An 18,067-nucleotide genomic window follows, 5' to 3' on the forward strand; every position below is an offset into this window, starting at 1 on the left:
CCAATTTGACTCTGGAAACAATATTAAGTTATTGGTCGGGCATAGAACCAACACGCAAGATCTTTCATTATATGGAGCTTGAGTAGGCTCAAATCTCTAGCTCGGGCATAGCACGTCCAATCACAAGCATTACGACTAATCTTCAAAGTTTCTTAAAAGAAGATGCTTTATGACTAATCTTCAATGTCTGTCTTGACAGTAGACATGACTGTTGCAATGCTCATTATCTTTCACTTAACAAGATAATGAAGCAATTAACATTTTATGCCACACACTACGACTTTACATATAAAGTCCTGACGAAAAGAAAATACATAGTAGAGCCAACCAAGATTCAACATAGATATTTTAGCTCAATGTTGGCCCATCTAAAGAAGCTCGAGTTCAAGCATTTATCAATTCGGCAGGAGACATTCTAACATAAAGTAGTGCAGTCTCTTGGATGAAATATTTTGAAATGTACAAGACCAGTGAACTCGAATAGCTAAACCCAGCTTTAGCAGTTAAGGCCAAATGCCTAGACATCTAGTATACCATCTTTGTTGCTGATTGCCTACAGAAAGGGGTACATTTTACAAGGGAAGTGAGCAAGCAAGTTGATCCACTACAGACTACAGGGAGTTAAACGTCTTAAAGATGATACATCATGGCTGAAAATAGCACTTGTAGATAGTATCTATGATGTCGAGAAGACTAAAATCTCTGCTCAGTCATCACTGCAGGTTGTGCTTCCGAAAGCTTTCTTCCTAGATATGGACCTCTTTTGATAGCTTCCTCAAGCTGCAGAAGAGTACAACATTATATAACAAATGTAAGAAAGCACATCATTAACAGAAGAAAAGTAAATGAAAATCAAGAATCCTCGATCAAACTAACACTATGTCACTGGGTTATTAGTCCTCGGCCATCTTAAAAGACTTTAACTTTGCTAAAAGATTGTGTTTATGAAGGTTTTAACTTGGTCTTCTGTAAATTATATCACATTCCTTTTCTTCTCCAATTGTTTCCCTAGAAAAACATTTTTCTCTTGCTGCTACCATCGTGGTTGATTTTAGAAGAGCTGTCTACAACCATATTAGTTGACATGTGTTCCTACTATTTACTTTACTAAAACACTACTGTCCGTTTCAGGAAAGAATGTACTCCAACTCCAACCTTCTTATATCCCCTACAAGAAGGGTGAGGAGAAAGATGAATGATGTGTGCATCTTGCATTCAGTTTGACCTTTTCTAGTCCTACGTCGCCAAAGGGCTAATCTCATTCTTAAATTTTCCATGCAGCTGACGGTATAAATAGGTAAATTCACTTAATGAAATATCTTACTTCTACAATCCCAAAAAAAGTAGGCGGTTCACCAGCGATACTTACACAGAGAAAAGTAAAATGCAAAAATAGGTTGGACACCCGACATGTTTGTCTATATCTATAGTAGTGGGTATAAATAGACGTATATACAGGATGGACGTAAGGACACATCAGACTTCTATAACATCAGCAGCCACAACGAACCAAAAGTAGATCTGTATGGATTTGAACACAAGCGTATAAATCAGGAAAGACACACCTTTGTGACTACACCAGAAAGTGCACTGTCAGCGATCAGTTTACTAGATGAGGTGAAACCTTTGTAGATTGACTGGCAACATTTGTGTCTAGCTTCCATACCTGAAAATTAACCAACTTCAGGAAAAGCCAAACTGCTTCTGAAAGGTTCACAGTTATTTTCTCATATATCATCGCTCTTCAGGTGGTTAAACCATGTCATCAATGATACTTGTGGCATGATTTTGGGAAAGAAGCAAGCCCTAAAATACTGGGTTTAGGCCTTGTTATTCCAGCTGCTGCATTTTTAGCCCTTCAATTCATTCTCTAAAAGCTACATGTTCAATATCTACGAAAGCCCTCAAGAGTTTTCTTTTATAAAACAAAAAGAAGAAATGCTGCAATTAACTCCCAGGTTCAATTTAGGTGATTCTGAATCTCCATATAGCTGGAAAGGTAGTTCATGTCCGTAACAGATTTAAACATAAATATTTCTCAGATCTTAGATATATATATATATATTTTTGTAACAAGAACATGTATTATGCGAAATCGTTACAGCTTTACAATAGAATACATATTAAGATATAAATGAGGATGCATAGAACTTCAATTGAAGCCTAAGTGAGGATGGTCTTTCAATCTCATCTGTCAAAGTCCTGCTTAGCCAGGTGACTTAAAAGATCAATTGCTGATGATGTAACTTTTGTAGTATGGAGATATGGTAACTTATACACTATCTATGTTAATGGAATTATCAAGGTAAAGGATGAAGATATAATAAAAACAAGTAGCAATACACTAACTTGCAGTTTCACATGAATATGGGCCAGCAAAAGGTTGAATGAGAAATGCAGTAGCACAAAAGTCCTTTAAGGTGAAGACACAAACAATCAGAGATAATGCCAGAAAAATGTCATCAAATAGCCGCATTTAGATATGCAAACAGCAGATATTTGTACCCACTAAAGAATGTTTGTGTATACTGTCAAGCAAATTGGATATTAGCATACAAACCTATCTTTTCTGTCTCTGTAAATGCGTCAGTCACTATATCTATTATTTCTCGTCTGGAGATAACCTCCATCAGGCACCAAACTCGCATCACCAACCCAGTTATCACTCTGTAGCCCTGTAAAACGTAAGAAGATACTGCCTTCAGAAGTCCTACCAACCTTCATTTTCTTTTCTTTCTTTCTTGGTTTGTTGGGGGAGGGGGAGAGGGAGCGGGGGGAAGGGGTAATCAAGAATTTGCAAAAATCTGTCTACCTTCATGTTTATGAATAATAGTGATGAACATACATTAGCACCAAAAAGAAGAAAGCAGATACTTGAGCAAGAAGATCTAAAGGAAAATGTCCTGATCATTAAGGACGTGAAAGATGCAACAGATAGAATGTGAAGTCACCACAAAATAATTCAACCAAACCAAAAACCGACTACCAATAATAAGGGAATCACAACAAAACTGTTGCCAAGTTTGTGACCATCTCATCTAAAAGTTTACGATTAGATAACACAATTTTATTTACTTAATCATATTCTCAACGCGCCCCTCACGTACGGGCTTGATTCTTTTACATGAGCCAAGCACGTGGAAATTCTTTTTGATTAACGGTGGCGAACTCAAATCCAGGACCTTTCCCTGCTCTGATACCATGTTGTGAAGTGTGTGACCATCTCATACAAAAGCTTAAGTTATTAGAGAAACAGTTTTATTTACTTAATCATAGGCTAAACAACTACTAAGCAATAATATCGATAAAGGAAAAGATTGAAAACCACAGAGGCAAGCTTGGTTTGTACTTTAACAATGTAAAGGTATATTCAAATGGTTGTGCAGTGCATTGACTTTTTTAAAGTTTGCAATCTATTTTAAGATAGTGGTTTTATCGATTTGTTCTCCTTTACTTTTTTTTTTCCAAAGAAAAATCATAGATATTATCTGCTTTATAATTTGTTTCTAAGTGGACATCAACACGTCCAGCATCATGAAATGGTTTGCTTTACCTGCACTCTACAGAAAGACATGAATGAAGAGATAAGAAAAGAACAGAATATTCTTTTTATAGCCATTATTCTTCCACACACTTGTCAGTTGTAAAATCCAAATTAAGTTAAAAAAATTCACATGCATCAAACATCTCACTGCGCAACTGAAAGAATTAAACTTTACACGGAGATAGCTAAGAAGAAGGAATAACTACTTCAAATAGTAAATTTTAATGATCCTCACAAACAAGGAAAAACTTTTATCAAACTGCTTCTGTCTGTGAAATGAAATAAGTCATTAGCTACAGAGACTTGTCTCACCGCCTTACGAATTTCTGAATCCTGTTGAAGAACTGATAAGAGGAGACCCTGTGACAAGGAACAATTCAGATAAGTAACCAAGGGTCCAAAGAAAGACCAGCAAAAAACCATCATGTCAAGAAATTATATTAGAAAAAATTCAAAGAAATTGAAGACTTATAGCCTGTATGGCCAATCTTCCAAAATCAGCTTATTTTAAAAAGTGCTTTTTATTAGAAGTGCTTTAAAAAAAAAAAATACTTTTACAGAGTAGGAGTATGTGTTTGTCTAATTAATTTTAAAAGCACTTTTACCAATATTAGGGCAATAATTTGCGCTTGGTCAAGGTTCCAAAAATGCTTTTGAGAAAAAGCTTCTGAAAATAGCTTCACCTTTTTTTTTCCCTGAAAAATAGCTTCTGCTACTACTCAGAAGCACTTATTTTGTTCCTAAAAGCTTGGCCAAACACCTCAACTATCCAAAATAAGCACTTTTGGCTTCCCAAAAGCTTGGCCAAACAGGCTATTAATGTTGAACATAAGTCTAACAACAGGTTCATGCACACCAAATCCCAATAAAAACTCTCCTACCCGCCCCCACCCCCTCCCCATGGAGTGCTGACATCAGGGTTGTTACTTGCTAGCTTTATACAAAAACAATTTCAAGATTCCAGTAGTCAGACATAGCGTTATACTGAGAAGTTTCAAAATTCTAGCAGTGAGACATAAAGAGGCAGACAACTAAAGCATTTTATCATGAAGCCAGACGTCACCCAAAAGTTAAACTCACTGAAGGTGTCAGCTTTGAAGTCTTGGATGCTGTTTCATAGATCAGGCGCCGAAGACTCTGCTCTGCGTCACCATTCAGCAATACATCATTTTCTGCACGAGTTTCTCCAACAATGTTTGCAAGAGCATGTAATGCCGCCTGGTTTTGCATTCAAAGAAAATCTCAAGTAAAAATTAAGTCGGTCAAAAATTTCTGTCTCTTTATTTCATAAAATCAGAGTCTTCCTGAGTTCCGCATGGAATTTAAGCAATACATAAAGATACTAAATACGTCTCATGGCTGAATTATATTAAAAAACAATAATAAGTTGACATCATCACACAACATTCACAAGTTAAAGCTCGCCCCTAAGAAGTCTCAAATTCAATTTTTATAGCAGCATGGAAATGTCAGCAAACAGCAAACAAGATGTGCTTACCAGCTGTTTACCATGCTGTTGCCGATCAAAAGCTGCATAAATCACATGTCTTCCTGCAGGTTGTGCACCTGAGAGAAGCAATGCTGCCCCTTTGCTGGCTGCAAGATGTCAAGGATGAGAATTTTTTTTCTTTCAATTACGATGTAATCTCTTAACCAAGTGAACATGGGTTGAAGTGGCATGTGTCACATTGAACTACACAGTGCCCGAAGGAAATTCCAATGGTATTCTTCTGTCAAGGAGATATTGAGCTACATCACATGGACATAAATATGAAAAAATTAAGAACTTACACAATCCAATTTGTCCCAATGCTTCAAGAGCACATTCACATTCATCTGCATTTTGACTTTCTAACAAATCGAGTCTCCTGTCAATTGCAGAAATAAGATCTCTACAACCTGAAAGTCAGAAAAAGATTTTCAGTCAAATATGATTTTGCCCATCTGCCAAGAGTGTTTTTATGCAAGCAAACAAACCCTGCAGTGGAACAACAAAATATAAGGTAGGATACTTTCAATTCAACAAACAATGTAATACCAGATAATTTCATCAAAAACACACCCCACATAATGAGATCCTATCCTCTTTTGATACATATGAATGGGTTGCTAACTTAGACAACGATGGGGAAGAAAAGAATACCAATCAAGGAATTAATTATGCTAGAGTGATTATGTGATATAACCTTCCTACTTAAAATCAACCAATATCTTATTAACTGCAGTTGTCATACCACTTTTTACCGTACGTGCATTAAAACCTGTTGACTTCTGTCCACGTGGATTGAAAACGGGCTTCCAAATGATGTTTATAATGTCTTGGGCCATTGACACCTCTCCTTAAGGGGCCTTGAGGTTTTGACTTGGTTGCTCACATGGTACCAGAGAAAACTTTTGGTCAACCAATTCTCACACTTGTGAGTCCGCATTATAAGTTCACACGCAAACCCAATTTCAAGTTACACGCATGGGAGGGTGTTGCCCTATAGTCATCCTACCTGAATTATGTAAGGGCTTCCAAAGGGCCTAGTTTTGGGCCACCCATCCATTGCCTCAAGGTATCTTAATATTGACACCCAAATTAACCAAAGCATACCTATATATTTTGGAAAAAGGTATTTCCTTACCTAGAATACACCATAGATTTTGAGGATGAAATTGAGCTCCTCCTACATTCTAATCAAAACATGCCAAACCGCAACGCTAGTTTTGTTGGACACAAGAATTTCTGCACCTAACGGCTTGAATCAGATTGAATTAATTGATGGAAAGAACTCTACTTGGACACACAAAGCCATGTAAATGTCTTATTTATCACACTATTGATAAGCTAATAAAAATGAAAACTTTAATACTCAATCAACATACCTACAAATTGTGAAGATAATAAAGTTCAAACATAAAACAAATTTGGCTGAGCATTAAGACTTAGAAGAAGTATATGTGAGTATTACCAGATTCATCGATGAACACGAAGGCATTCTCCCTTGCCATCAGCCTTCCAGTTATCATCATTGCTCTTGATCGCAAAATTGATTCAGCAGAAGCATCACTTGGGAAGATAGGCAGGTAAAATAAATATGACAGTTAGAATCATTGAATGACTAGAACATCAAATTCAGAATCATAAGCAGCAATTCTCATGTGCACACCTAATAATGGAAGTAAGAATTTGGAGAAGTTTAGTCCTTGACAAGAACTCAGTGCTGTGCTGAACATCAGCCAACTTCAATCACCCAGCACATACAAGAAAAACAAGTAAAACATCAATCAGGAACCAGTTGCAGAAAAGGGTATCAAGTGATTATAAGTGATTGTAGACTAAAAAATATAGTAGCTTAATACACAAGCCCACCCCCTCAGAGAAAAGGAGAGTATTTCATATATGTCACCAATAAACCCAATATAGCTAGAGAAAGAACATTATTCAGGAAAAAGCTCTTAAATTATGTAGGAAACTTCCAAGTGTTAGCCACCTCCGCCACACCTGATGATGAAGTAAAGTTTTGATATAGTGCTGAAGGCAGACAAGGAAAATCTTGCATTCGGTAAATACCTAACCCTAGTTGTCTACCTCTTTTTTTCAGTATCTTACCTGATATTTTCATTTTCTTCTAAGTTTACTATAGACTACGGGACCACATCTCAGAACAGTAGGTGAAGACACACACATAAAAAAAGCAACAGGTAAAAATTCTCGATGGCTGTAGAAAAAGAGACATCAAGTGTTTGGCATAAGGACAAGTTTGATATCCTAAGACATGGTAACATAAACAATCCTACTAGATACTTATGGTTCAGATTCAGCACATGTTATTCTGCTATCAGAGAAGTAAATGCTCATTTTGTTCTGCATTTTCTTTGTGTTATGTCAAACAGTTATAAAGAGTTGATACTTTGCATCAACATTGCAAAAATTTTATGACATGGGACTTCCTGAGTTTCTCTCAATTCTCAAATAAATGAAAGCACAATGATATGTTTTACCACTGCTAAACAAAATATGCAAAATTTATAGCTGATAAGACTGTATGAAGTTACAAACAAAATGCAACTGTAATGATCACATGTAGAGGAAAATTTTATAACTAGCTAGGAGCAAACCTCATATAGGAGTTCCAAGCTGTTCAGAGTGACTAATGTGTCATTTGAATTGCTAATTTCTGCCTCCAACAGGCTAAGAAGATTTGAGTTGTAGACTCTTGACGCCACAGAAGTGGAAATGGAGAATAACTTCACTATCAAAGCTAAAATTCTAACTCTTCCCTGAGGATTTAGCAAAATGACAAGCCAAAGCACTAGCAATGAGATAACAGTCGACAGAGGACAAAAGCATACCATAGCTCAATGAGGTTCGGATGAATTAGGAATCACCACCCACTGACATGGGTTCCACGTTAATTACTTTATTTCCTCTTTCTTGCACCTTTTTTTCTTTTTTTTAATTTTGGTGGTATGAGTAAGAGACTAATCAAGACAGGCACACCAGTGCACCAGCTCAATTACAGCATAGATAGATAGTAATAGTTTCTATTTAAATCAGAGAAGAGAACACGAACGATAGATATTTGCATTTTTGGATTTACTTCATGTAGATTTTATGCGCAATTGATACAAAAGTACATCAAGTTTGGATTTGAAAAGATATTTCTGAAGTATGATTCATTTCTTATAAAGTAAAGTGAGAATGTTGGAGAAGCTTCACCAAAATTAGGAAAATAATAGAATTATGATGGGTAAAAGAATAGGAAAACAGACGGTAGTAGAAGTAGTAGAACCACCAACTTAGCCTTATCTTTAATCGAGCAAAAGGAATTTGGGAGCAGGTTTGCACTAAAACATGAATGGATGACAAAGGAAATTATAACTAAAAGGGTTGGGGTTTTAATAGTAGTATAAAGGGAAACCTAGTGCACTAAACTCACGCTATATGTGGGTGCAAGGAAGGGACAGACTGTTGGGTCTATTTTATGTAGCTTTGCATTGCATTTTTGCAAGGGAATGTTCCCACGACTTGAACTCGTGACTTCCTGGTCACATGGTAGAAAGAGAAACTCCTACCATTGCCAGGGTTCCTTGGTAGTATATATAGATTAAGCTAGTGTGTTTGTCTCGTAGCTTCTTTATGTTAAGAATTAAGTTCACTCTTATGATTAATTGGATAGCAACTATAACATTTTATCTCAACATGACATCAAGTAAAGCACTAAATTCAAAAGAGAACTGCTCAATGGATAGAACACTTGTTTTCAAACTATTTCAGCATGACTTCAAGTGAAGCACTAATTTCAGAAGAAAGCTACTCATTGCACAGAGCACATTGTCTGCCATAAGGCACACAGAACTTTTACCATCCATTAGAAAAAACCATACCAGAGGTGAACAGTTGGTTGTCAAGTTCACGAGGTTTGTCGCTTCATTGCCACTTCCCGGAAATATGATATCCTTCAGAAAATTTTATCAGATTCAACAGAGATCCTTGTTTCCAAAATGTCTGGTCAAATTAACACCACAAGCACGCAGAAATGTATGTGCATTGACCAAGATAAGAGGAAGAATACTACATACAATGCCTTTCAAATGGCTAGCCAGTTTCCTAATTGCATCTGTAGATGCTGCAGCAACTTCCTCATCCCTGCCAAAGAATAAACTCTACATGACTACAAGCAGAAGCAATTCTAGAAGAGGAAAAAGAACTGATATTGGGGTGCATACTTTTCTTCTTGTTGTGTGCTAATCACATGTTATCATCAATACAGAGGATATAAAATTCTATTTTAGGTAGTCACTACAAGCATATGGTGCAGCAAAATCACACAGATCTAAGCACGTAAAGCCTCTCCACTAGGATATGAGGAAATAAAGAATGTTGTAGTAAAAGATGACAGGTCCTAAAACATAAGTAGCATGGCATTACAACATCAGTTCACCAGCAACCTCCACATGGGGAGCCCATAAACTGACTAGTCAACAATTTCAGGAGGCAGTAGAATGCAAACAAAGATAAGAAGTCTTGAGGACATGGCCCAGAAAAAAGTTAAAAGGGAAAGATAGAAGAATAGTCTAACAAGAAATATCGTCACAAATATCAATGTTTCTGTTTCCAAGAATAAACATAGAATCCCAAATAAACAACACATTCGACAATGAGTTTCCGAGGTGAAAAGGCATGTAGGTAATACAACAACCATTTGTCCGCATGACCCAATTAAATTTTAAGAAACGAAAACTCGAGTCAAAGAAGCAGAATCGGAAAGAGGTCATTCTACCTGGTTGAAGAATTTAAATAGAAGATATCACGCTTGCAGATAAAATGAAACGACGAAAGACAACAGTTAGTTACCTAATCTAACTCATGCACGTATTATTTTTCTAACTCATGACTACAACATATTCTCTTACTTGAAATCAAATCAACTGCTACAAAAAGGCCAGCCACACAGGAGGACCAGTACATCCAACAAAGCCATCTCCACAAAGCAAAAAAAACTAATATAGACAGTTCGGTCTGTGATTTGCATATAGTAACAAAGTGCATTGTGTCTTACCCACTGATAAGGCAATTAAGCAAAAGTTGATAAACTCCATACTCATTAATTAGCTGTATAATAATTGCTTCATCAATATTCTCCAACAGGCAAGATACCTGTACATGGTTACTACTGCATGTGAGTCAAACTTGGAGAAAAAAAAAAAGACTGCCCATATTCATGGTTTTCGGCAAGGTAGACAAAGACAGCTAAAAATTAGAATGACATGGAGCACACAATGAGGAAAGCAAAACGGAAAACAGTTACAACAATAAGTGAATTCTCCAGCACGATAAGAATGTGTAACAATGTATCTTAGAAAATTCAGCAAGTCCAATAACTACTTCACGTATTCTGTTTCTCATAGGAATAAAAGTCTAGACTTGCCAACTTGTCAACTTCAGATTAACATCGATCCTGCTAAAATATCCAGAGACACATATACGGAAATACGAGAGCTGTGACATCCATTTGTCATCACAATTCAGTTCTCCCATACACCCACCTCATCCTACAGACTTAACAACATCTTTTCAGGATAAATTATCATTCATACAGAAAGGGTCTCAATTGGATGGAAACTGCCAAAATAATAGGAGACAAGATCTTAAATTTACTTCAGAGGCACATACTTTAGTGCTTAAAAAAAGGCTTGAAATTATAAATAGAAACACTTACTATTTGGCATGCTAAACGTCTGACTTTCTGAGAATCTGCACCCAGACCGACAACAACAAATGGCTGCAATGAAACAGAAAGCAGACCAAGCAATTTAGGAAAAGGTAATGATTTACCTCAAAATCTATTATGATGGACACGTATACGAGTAAGTGTAAATGTTGCACAGAGATGGATAAGGGAATAAATGATTAATGTACATTAACCTACAATTGACTGGCTCTATAAGACCATACAAAGGATCCCTACACAGATAAATTCCAAATCTATTTCTTCATTGCTATCTAAGATCGGTTCTCTGGATTTGGTTTTGGCTCAATATTGAGAGGCCTAGATTTTCGGAAAAGATTTTGAAAATTTTTAAGGGGAGACGTTAGCTGTTAGGAAAACCCCACTATTTGGATTGCTTTCGCTTTCGGAAAAAGGTTTTGGTTTGATTTCTGGGAACCAACAGGTACTGTTATCAAAATGCTTCTCTTTCTGGTTTTTTTTAATAGCTTTTGAGAAACTCTTTTAAACATTTTATGATGTTTACTTCCTTCTCGATTTTCTTTGTTCCATTTTTAAGCTCCTTTTTTGGTCCTTGTTGTCTTAACAATAAAAGAAAGTCATCTCAGTGATAAATACTAGGTATAGTTTACATGCTTACTGAATCATCTTGATCACTATTAGTCAGGATCCTTTCAAATCAGTCATGAGCAGAAGTTAACACGATTATAAGATATAACACTATTCGAATAGCTGGAAGCAGAAAAGACAGCAAGAAACCGAACCTTCTTTATTCCTTATGTTGCTTAAAAAAGGAAGCTGTACCCCTACCGCTATAAGTTGGTTTAAATTAATAGCTATCTATATTGCACGACAACGACCAACTTCCTTCATACACACCAAAACAAAGACTGATAGTTGGTTAAATTTTATAAGGCTTCCCCATTCACTGTGAGTAAGTTATTCTCTTTTGCTCTCCACTAGATAGAACCCAAAATCCCTTTACATGTTCAACTCTAAAGGGAAAACTATCCCACAAAAGTGGGGATAAGGTCTGCGTACACTGCACCCTCCCCAGACCCCACTTGTGGGACTATACTAGGTATGTTGTTGTTGTTATTTATCAATCTAATGCTTCACATCCCCCCGTGATATTATGGTCTAAACTGTAAGTAACCAAATAGTTGACACATACTCCACGTCTCCACCACACACTTATGATACCAGAACCAAAAAAAACTCATTCCAATATGAAGATTCAAATTTAGGTATTTAGTACTAGCACTATTGCCATACCATGTAGTGTGGAATGAGTGATGCTCCATATCTTGTTTTGAAAAGCCTTTCTAAACAATCAACCAAGGCATTTTCTAGGCCAGGGTAATCTGCTTTTGTTTGCAAAGCACTGCGAGCAATTCAAAGTTAACAATCAGAAAGACAATTATTCACAACCAAAGCTCCCTATGCCAGGAGAATGTTAACGCAAAAATTCAAGCCAGTAAGAGCACTTCAATTTAAAAAAGTTGAATAGCCCCTCCGTTCCAAAAAGACTCGAACACATTTTTCTTATACGTAAAACATTGTTTAACTTCTCTTAAATGTAAAAGATGGAAATGTAAAGTAATTTTATACTTCCTCCGTCCCAAAATATATGTCACGTTTCGCTTCTCGAAGTCGAGCTACATTAACATTGACCTAACACTTTAAGATGTATCTTTCGCCATATTGATATGAGAATGAATTGCAACTTATAGTACTTTACATATAGTTTTTGAATACCTAAATTTTAATTTTAAACATTAAATTAATCTAATCTAATTTAGCTTCAAAGATAAAGTCAAACTGACTCTCGAGAAACATGACAACTATTTTGCAACGGAGAGAGTATTATTTAAACATTTCATTTCAAAAAAAAAAATCTCCACGGGATTAATGCATTAGCCCTTGCAATTTAAAGAAATTTGCATAGTTTCTAACTCTGCCACACATATTCAGTAAAAAAAAAATTGATACAGAGTACTTATATTTTAACCTGAAAACTCATGTACGAAGCGGTGACAACACATAGAAGAAAAAAAATGAAGAGAAAATACTTGATAATGGCTGGAAGAGGAAATCGATTGAGAAAGTCTTGAGCTGAAGCATCGGAATGAGCGCCTGCAAAATTGTTATGATATGATACACAAAAACTAACCAATTGCTTATTACCAAAGTAAAAAAACAAAAATATAATGAGAAATAGTACCAGGATGATACGCAAAGTCAGTAGCTGCTTCGAGTAACTTAGCCGGATCCACAGAGTACTCTTCTTCCATTCTTACTGTTTTGTTTTGTTTTTTTGCACTGCGAAAAAAAAATTGAGTACAAAAGAGGTTTTTGAAACTTTGGTTTACTTGCAAAACACTCACGCAATACTCTGTGAGTGCAGTGTCGTTTACTGTGCTTTTGTGTCAATTTTTTTTTTTTTTTGTACTGGCTGAATGACAACAAATGTGAAATTTTTTGAAGGGGAATGGAAATTTACCGTATGGCTAGGTATTACTACTTATTTTCTTAATTAAAATAAAATTCTTTGTTTATTTATTTTACATTTCATAAGAAGAAAATCTTTGTTGTTGTTGATTGTCATAACAAGAAAATGTCACTCCCTCGTTTGTATCCATTCCGAAATTTAGCGTGATGGATTTAAGTGCTTACTCACTATTTTTTTTAGTTATTTTTTCACCTATGTGTTTGTATTTTGTATCACAAAAATTAAATTCAATCGAACCCGTAACACTAACAGTACATTCCTGTTATGTATAAGCCAAAACCAAGATTAAACTAGTGTAGTCTGAGGATTATATTTCCAAAGTGTTATGTACTTGGATAACTTCAGTCTTATAGTATTTTTTTTTTTTAATATATAAAGCATAACTCTCTTCTTCTTTTTTTCCCTTTCATAGAGTGATCTTTAATTCATTTTTAAAGGTTAAATGTAACAATTGGGCCGCTAGTAGGATTAGGATGAATGTTATTGGACTTAATTCTGGTATGCCATTAAGAGATGGACCGAATGGATAAGGGCCAATCTATGATCGGCGGCTTAGGTGAGCAAATTTCTCAAACGCTTTGAAAAGGCCACGTATGTTTAAAGGCATGTCGTGTCTATTCCGAGTTAGCCACTCCATGGACAAATGCATAATTCCTCAATTTCAATTTATGTGACGCCTTTTTAATTTAGTAAATTAAATTTTATATTATAAATATAATTTATTTATTGTGAATGTCTATTTTTAAAAAAAAACTACGGTTTGTGACTTTGAGAGCAAATTCTTTTTATCTACTGCAATTGATTCCCGATTTGATTGGTTATAATATATTGTTATGGACTCTTTGGAGTACTTCTAACCTAACCAAAAAAAAAAAAAAAAAAAAAAAAAAAAAAAAATGTAACCATCACTCACTTACAAAAAGAGACAAACTTCGTATGATAATTTTTATTATTATCCATTTAATACTTTGATGAGTTTATGACCGGTAGAAGTGGTACTATTTTCATACCTTTTAGTGTAATTAAAATTGAAGATATGTTAGAGAGAGAAAAGAGGAAAGATCTCCAGAGATTCTTATCTCATTTCATTCCAGTGGCTCAACCAGTAATGGCGAAAACTCAAAAATTCATGGTTTCTCTCTACATTATATACATATATTAAATATTTTATCAAAGTTTGAAATACTCAATATTCAGTTTCACTTTTACAAGATTTTAGATGCAATTAAATTTGCTCTCGAAGAGCAATATTATTAAAAGGACCCGAGTAATATTGCGATATTAATTTCATGATTTATTTTAACTCTAGCAGAGCAGGAATCTGAAGTGGCTATACTTTGTATATCTCATTGTAACTAAATTAATTAACCACCAAAAGTGGTAATAATATTTGTTTATATCTATGACTATCAGAAGTTGTAATGTTTTTATATGCTTGTTATGATTAATTTGTTTATGCGTATAACCACCAGAAGTGGTAATATATTTCATGTCTTCGTTAACCACCAGAAATGATAATATTTGCATAGTCTTGCTATGATTCAGATTAAAGATATAGAGAAATTCTCTATATTACATGCATGACTCGATTTGCTCCTGAACTAGCACATCTTAAAAGAGGTTATATGGTTAAGACACGTTCAGGTGATTATGTTCCTTTCCAGAAGAATGAGAACTTTTGATAACTACAAATGCAAATCCATTCCCTGAAGTGAATGTTAGTAAAGATCATAAATATACACGTAATATTGGTTGTGAAGATATCACCCCTCACCTCCAGAAGCGGAAGAATATTTTGAATATTCTATATTTTACTCCTAAGGTAGTAAACTCTAGAAGTAGTAAATCTGAAATTTATCCCCGAAATAGTAAAACTTTAAACTAAACTCTTGAAGTGGTAAATCTGAAATTTACTCCCGAAGTAGTAGAACTCTTAAAGTTTACTCCTGAAATAGTACAACTTTAAAATTTACTCATGCAGTTCTAAAACTTTAAAAATTATTCCTGAGGTGGTAAGGCTTTGGATTTTACTCCTGAAGTAGTAAGATTTTGAACTTTACTCCCGAAAAAGTTCAACTTTGAAATTTTCTTTTGAATTAGTAAAATATTGGAATTTTCGTTCGAGCAAATTTTTGTTTTTGGAATATATACTGCATAAGCAGTGTTTTCTTGCACTTGAGAAGTATAATGAGCTATTGAAAGTTGTGTATAAAGTGCATCTGATCAAATTTCATTCCCCGAAGTGAATGAAGAAATACTGCAACTCACCTCCTGCAGAGATAGAATAACAAATGATATATATGTTATTTTGTGGTATGAAGGTCATTGCCGCACGTACCTGTTGTACATCAAAACATCTTGTATACTTTTATTGTGTATCATTCTAAGGCAAAAGGATACATATTTTATAGAATACTTTCTACTATAACCACATTAATATATTATGGTTACTTACTAATTTTCCATAAGAAAGCAACAATTCGTAATTTTTTTCCTGAAGAAAGAAATAATGTGGTTGCGTTGTGACATATTTAGATGTTAATGACGAATCTCCTTGAAGGAGATGTTTGAAATGCTGAAGTTTAGAACATAATGTTTACTTTTCGTTATTTATGAATTTATTATTTTTAAATGTCCATTCATTTACTGTTTTCTTTCATGACATCAGAAATATCTAATCAAATTTTCTTTTATGACACCAGAAGCATCTAAGCAATATTTGATAGTACAAAATTAATGATCAAAGTCCAAAAGAGCCTAATTTTTTGTCTTCAATAATCATGACACTAGTAGTGTCCAAACAATATCTGATTATGGAAAATAAATCGAAATCTCCCGAAGAGTTTATTTATTATTATTATTATGGCATTCATCATATATCGTAATATACAAAGTTGTTATGATCGCAATACAAGTTGCAGTAAACCCAAAGTTTACTAAAGTAAATGGCTATCATATTGAAGCTAGAAATGATAGAAGGATTAAATATCTTCAAAATCATAGTGGATATGAAATATGTACGTGAAAGGTTACCCTCTCTATTTTTCAAATTGTACTACACAAATACAAGCATGATGAAATCACATGTATTGGTAAACCACAAGTTTATTGATACAAAAAAAAAAAAAAAAATCATGTTACGGTAAACCAGAAGTTTATTGATACAAAAAAGAATTCATGTTACGGTAAATTAGAAGGTTACTAAAACAAATAGCACATGGCATAGTAAACTTGAAGTTTATAATCAGTTGTCAAGAGCAATTTAGCCATTCGATTCAACTAGCCATTCGGTTCAACTTCTATGATGTCATTCGACAAATTAATCAACTCAATGATTGCAATTCAAAAAAAGATGAAGCTTGAGTGGAACATTTATTCGAAGAACACAAACGAAATTCTTGCTATTCATTAAGATATACGAAGAATGTCATTCGATCAAATGACTCATTTTTCAAGAATAAGTCAAGACGAACTCGAGAGAGTGCAATTCAAAAAGATCATATCGGATTCTAACCCTCTCCTTCCTCTTGAACCTCGAACAAAAAACTGACTCATTAGAAAGTATACAAGTGTTGAAAGAGTGAAGTCTGGGGACAATGGTAAACGTGAAGCGCCTTAGCCTACTAAATAAGTTAAGCATAAAAAATCCTTTCCAACTAAGTCCAAGAGGACACGTACGAAATCTTGAATTGCGTATATCATCCGGAAGAGAAAAACAAATCAACGTAGGCATCTAACACCCCGTACCTTTAACCTAAGCTTTGACCATGATCCAGACTTAGAAAAGCAAATGAAGAATGACTTTTTGGTCCCTTATCGTCCGGTATTTCAAGGTTAGATTTTTGGCATCATCGTTAAATACGACTAAAAATAAGTATTTTAAAAACGATTTGGAATTTGGGAAAACTTCCGATGCTCTTAAATACCTTTTCAGATATTTACCGGAAACGGATTATCCGTGCAAAGAGTTATGGCTATTTTACCGAAGAGACGATAACGTATTTCAAAATACAACCAAATTTTCAAAATACACGATCATAAAATCGGATATCTAACCCTTTTTCATTCCTTCAAGCCCTAGAACGACCTCCTACCCTCTTCCATCATCAAGAACACTCGAACAAAAAATTGAAATCATCATTCCAAAACTAGGGTTTTCAAGAAAGGTTCAAGATTCAAGATTTTGGAAATCTTCTTCAAAGTTCAAGTCTTTAATTCAAGTTTTGGGAGTTACCACTGAGAGCTACTATCTACGTGGAACATTGTTCTTCCCTGTGCCTCATAATCCATAAATTATGATTCTCTACGAAAACTAGAGTTTTCTATACCGTGCTCATGACAACCCTAGGTCCATGTCTATGATTATATTATGTATGAATTGCTATTATTCTATCATTGTGTTCTTAATAACTCCATATGATTATGAGAATCGGCCGTAATCCATGAAAACCCATATCTTGATTTCATGGTTCTTGCATGCATGTTTTAGCTAAAATGATTATTTCATGAATATCACATGTCTACAAGTTTTCATGCAACTATATTATATAATTACTTTCATGCCATGATACAAAGATACATACACATGCTAAATACAAGCTATTTCATGAAATCATGTTTACAAGTTATTTCGTGAAATCATGATTACAAGTCAAGTACAAGTTAATTCATGAAAAATACGTTCCTACCCAATTATATCATGTTCATGTTTTTGGGAGTTGCACGACAACCGAGAAGTTGCCCCATAGCCCGAAACTACGTAGTTACCTCGTAGGGACAAGGATCGTCCGTCCA

At 34.8% G+C, this 18,067-nt stretch overlaps 1 protein-coding gene across 1 annotated transcript; it reads right to left on the minus strand.

Annotated features, from left to right (window-relative positions):
* Positions 1 to 315: 315 nt before the first annotated feature.
* On the minus strand, positions 316 to 13,169 carry LOC132037872 (uncharacterized). The gene is made up of 17 exons (XM_059428515.1): positions 12,986 to 13,169; positions 12,834 to 12,897; positions 12,037 to 12,145; positions 10,753 to 10,815; positions 10,093 to 10,190; positions 9,113 to 9,179; positions 8,918 to 8,989; positions 7,649 to 7,810; positions 6,697 to 6,770; positions 6,499 to 6,596; positions 5,336 to 5,443; positions 5,043 to 5,140; positions 4,625 to 4,762; positions 3,857 to 3,904; positions 2,561 to 2,675; positions 1,566 to 1,666; positions 316 to 780 (listed from the first exon to the last, which is right to left on the minus strand). Exons 1-17 carry the CDS (start codon positions 13,053 to 13,055, stop codon positions 694 to 696), a joined length of 1,572 nt encoding a protein of 523 aa, XP_059284498.1. The 5' UTR covers positions 13,056 to 13,169; the 3' UTR covers positions 316 to 693.
* Positions 13,170 to 18,067: the final 4,898 nt, after the last annotated feature.

The sequence above is a fragment of the Lycium ferocissimum genome, chromosome 11 (genome assembly GCF_029784015.1).
Source record: "Lycium ferocissimum isolate CSIRO_LF1 chromosome 11, AGI_CSIRO_Lferr_CH_V1, whole genome shotgun sequence".
NCBI classification, from domain to species: Eukaryota; Viridiplantae; Streptophyta; class Magnoliopsida; order Solanales; family Solanaceae; genus Lycium; species Lycium ferocissimum.

What these genes read in the sequence shown, in the direction of transcription:
- LOC132037872 (XM_059428515.1), bottom strand. Translation starts at nt 13,055, where the DNA reads ATGGAAGAAGAGTACTCTGTGGATCCGGCTAAGTTACTCGAAGCAGCT. An exon ending in GCTTGGAACTCCTATATGAG is followed by an intron (nt 6,771 to 7,648) that starts GTTTGCTCCTAG and finishes GGGTGATTGAAG; the next exon opens with TTGGCTGATGTTCAGCACAG. An exon ending in CTTCAAAGCTGACACCTTCA is followed by an intron (nt 3,905 to 4,624) that starts GTGAGTTTAACT and finishes TCCTTGTCACAG; the next exon opens with GGTCTCCTCTTATCAGTTCT.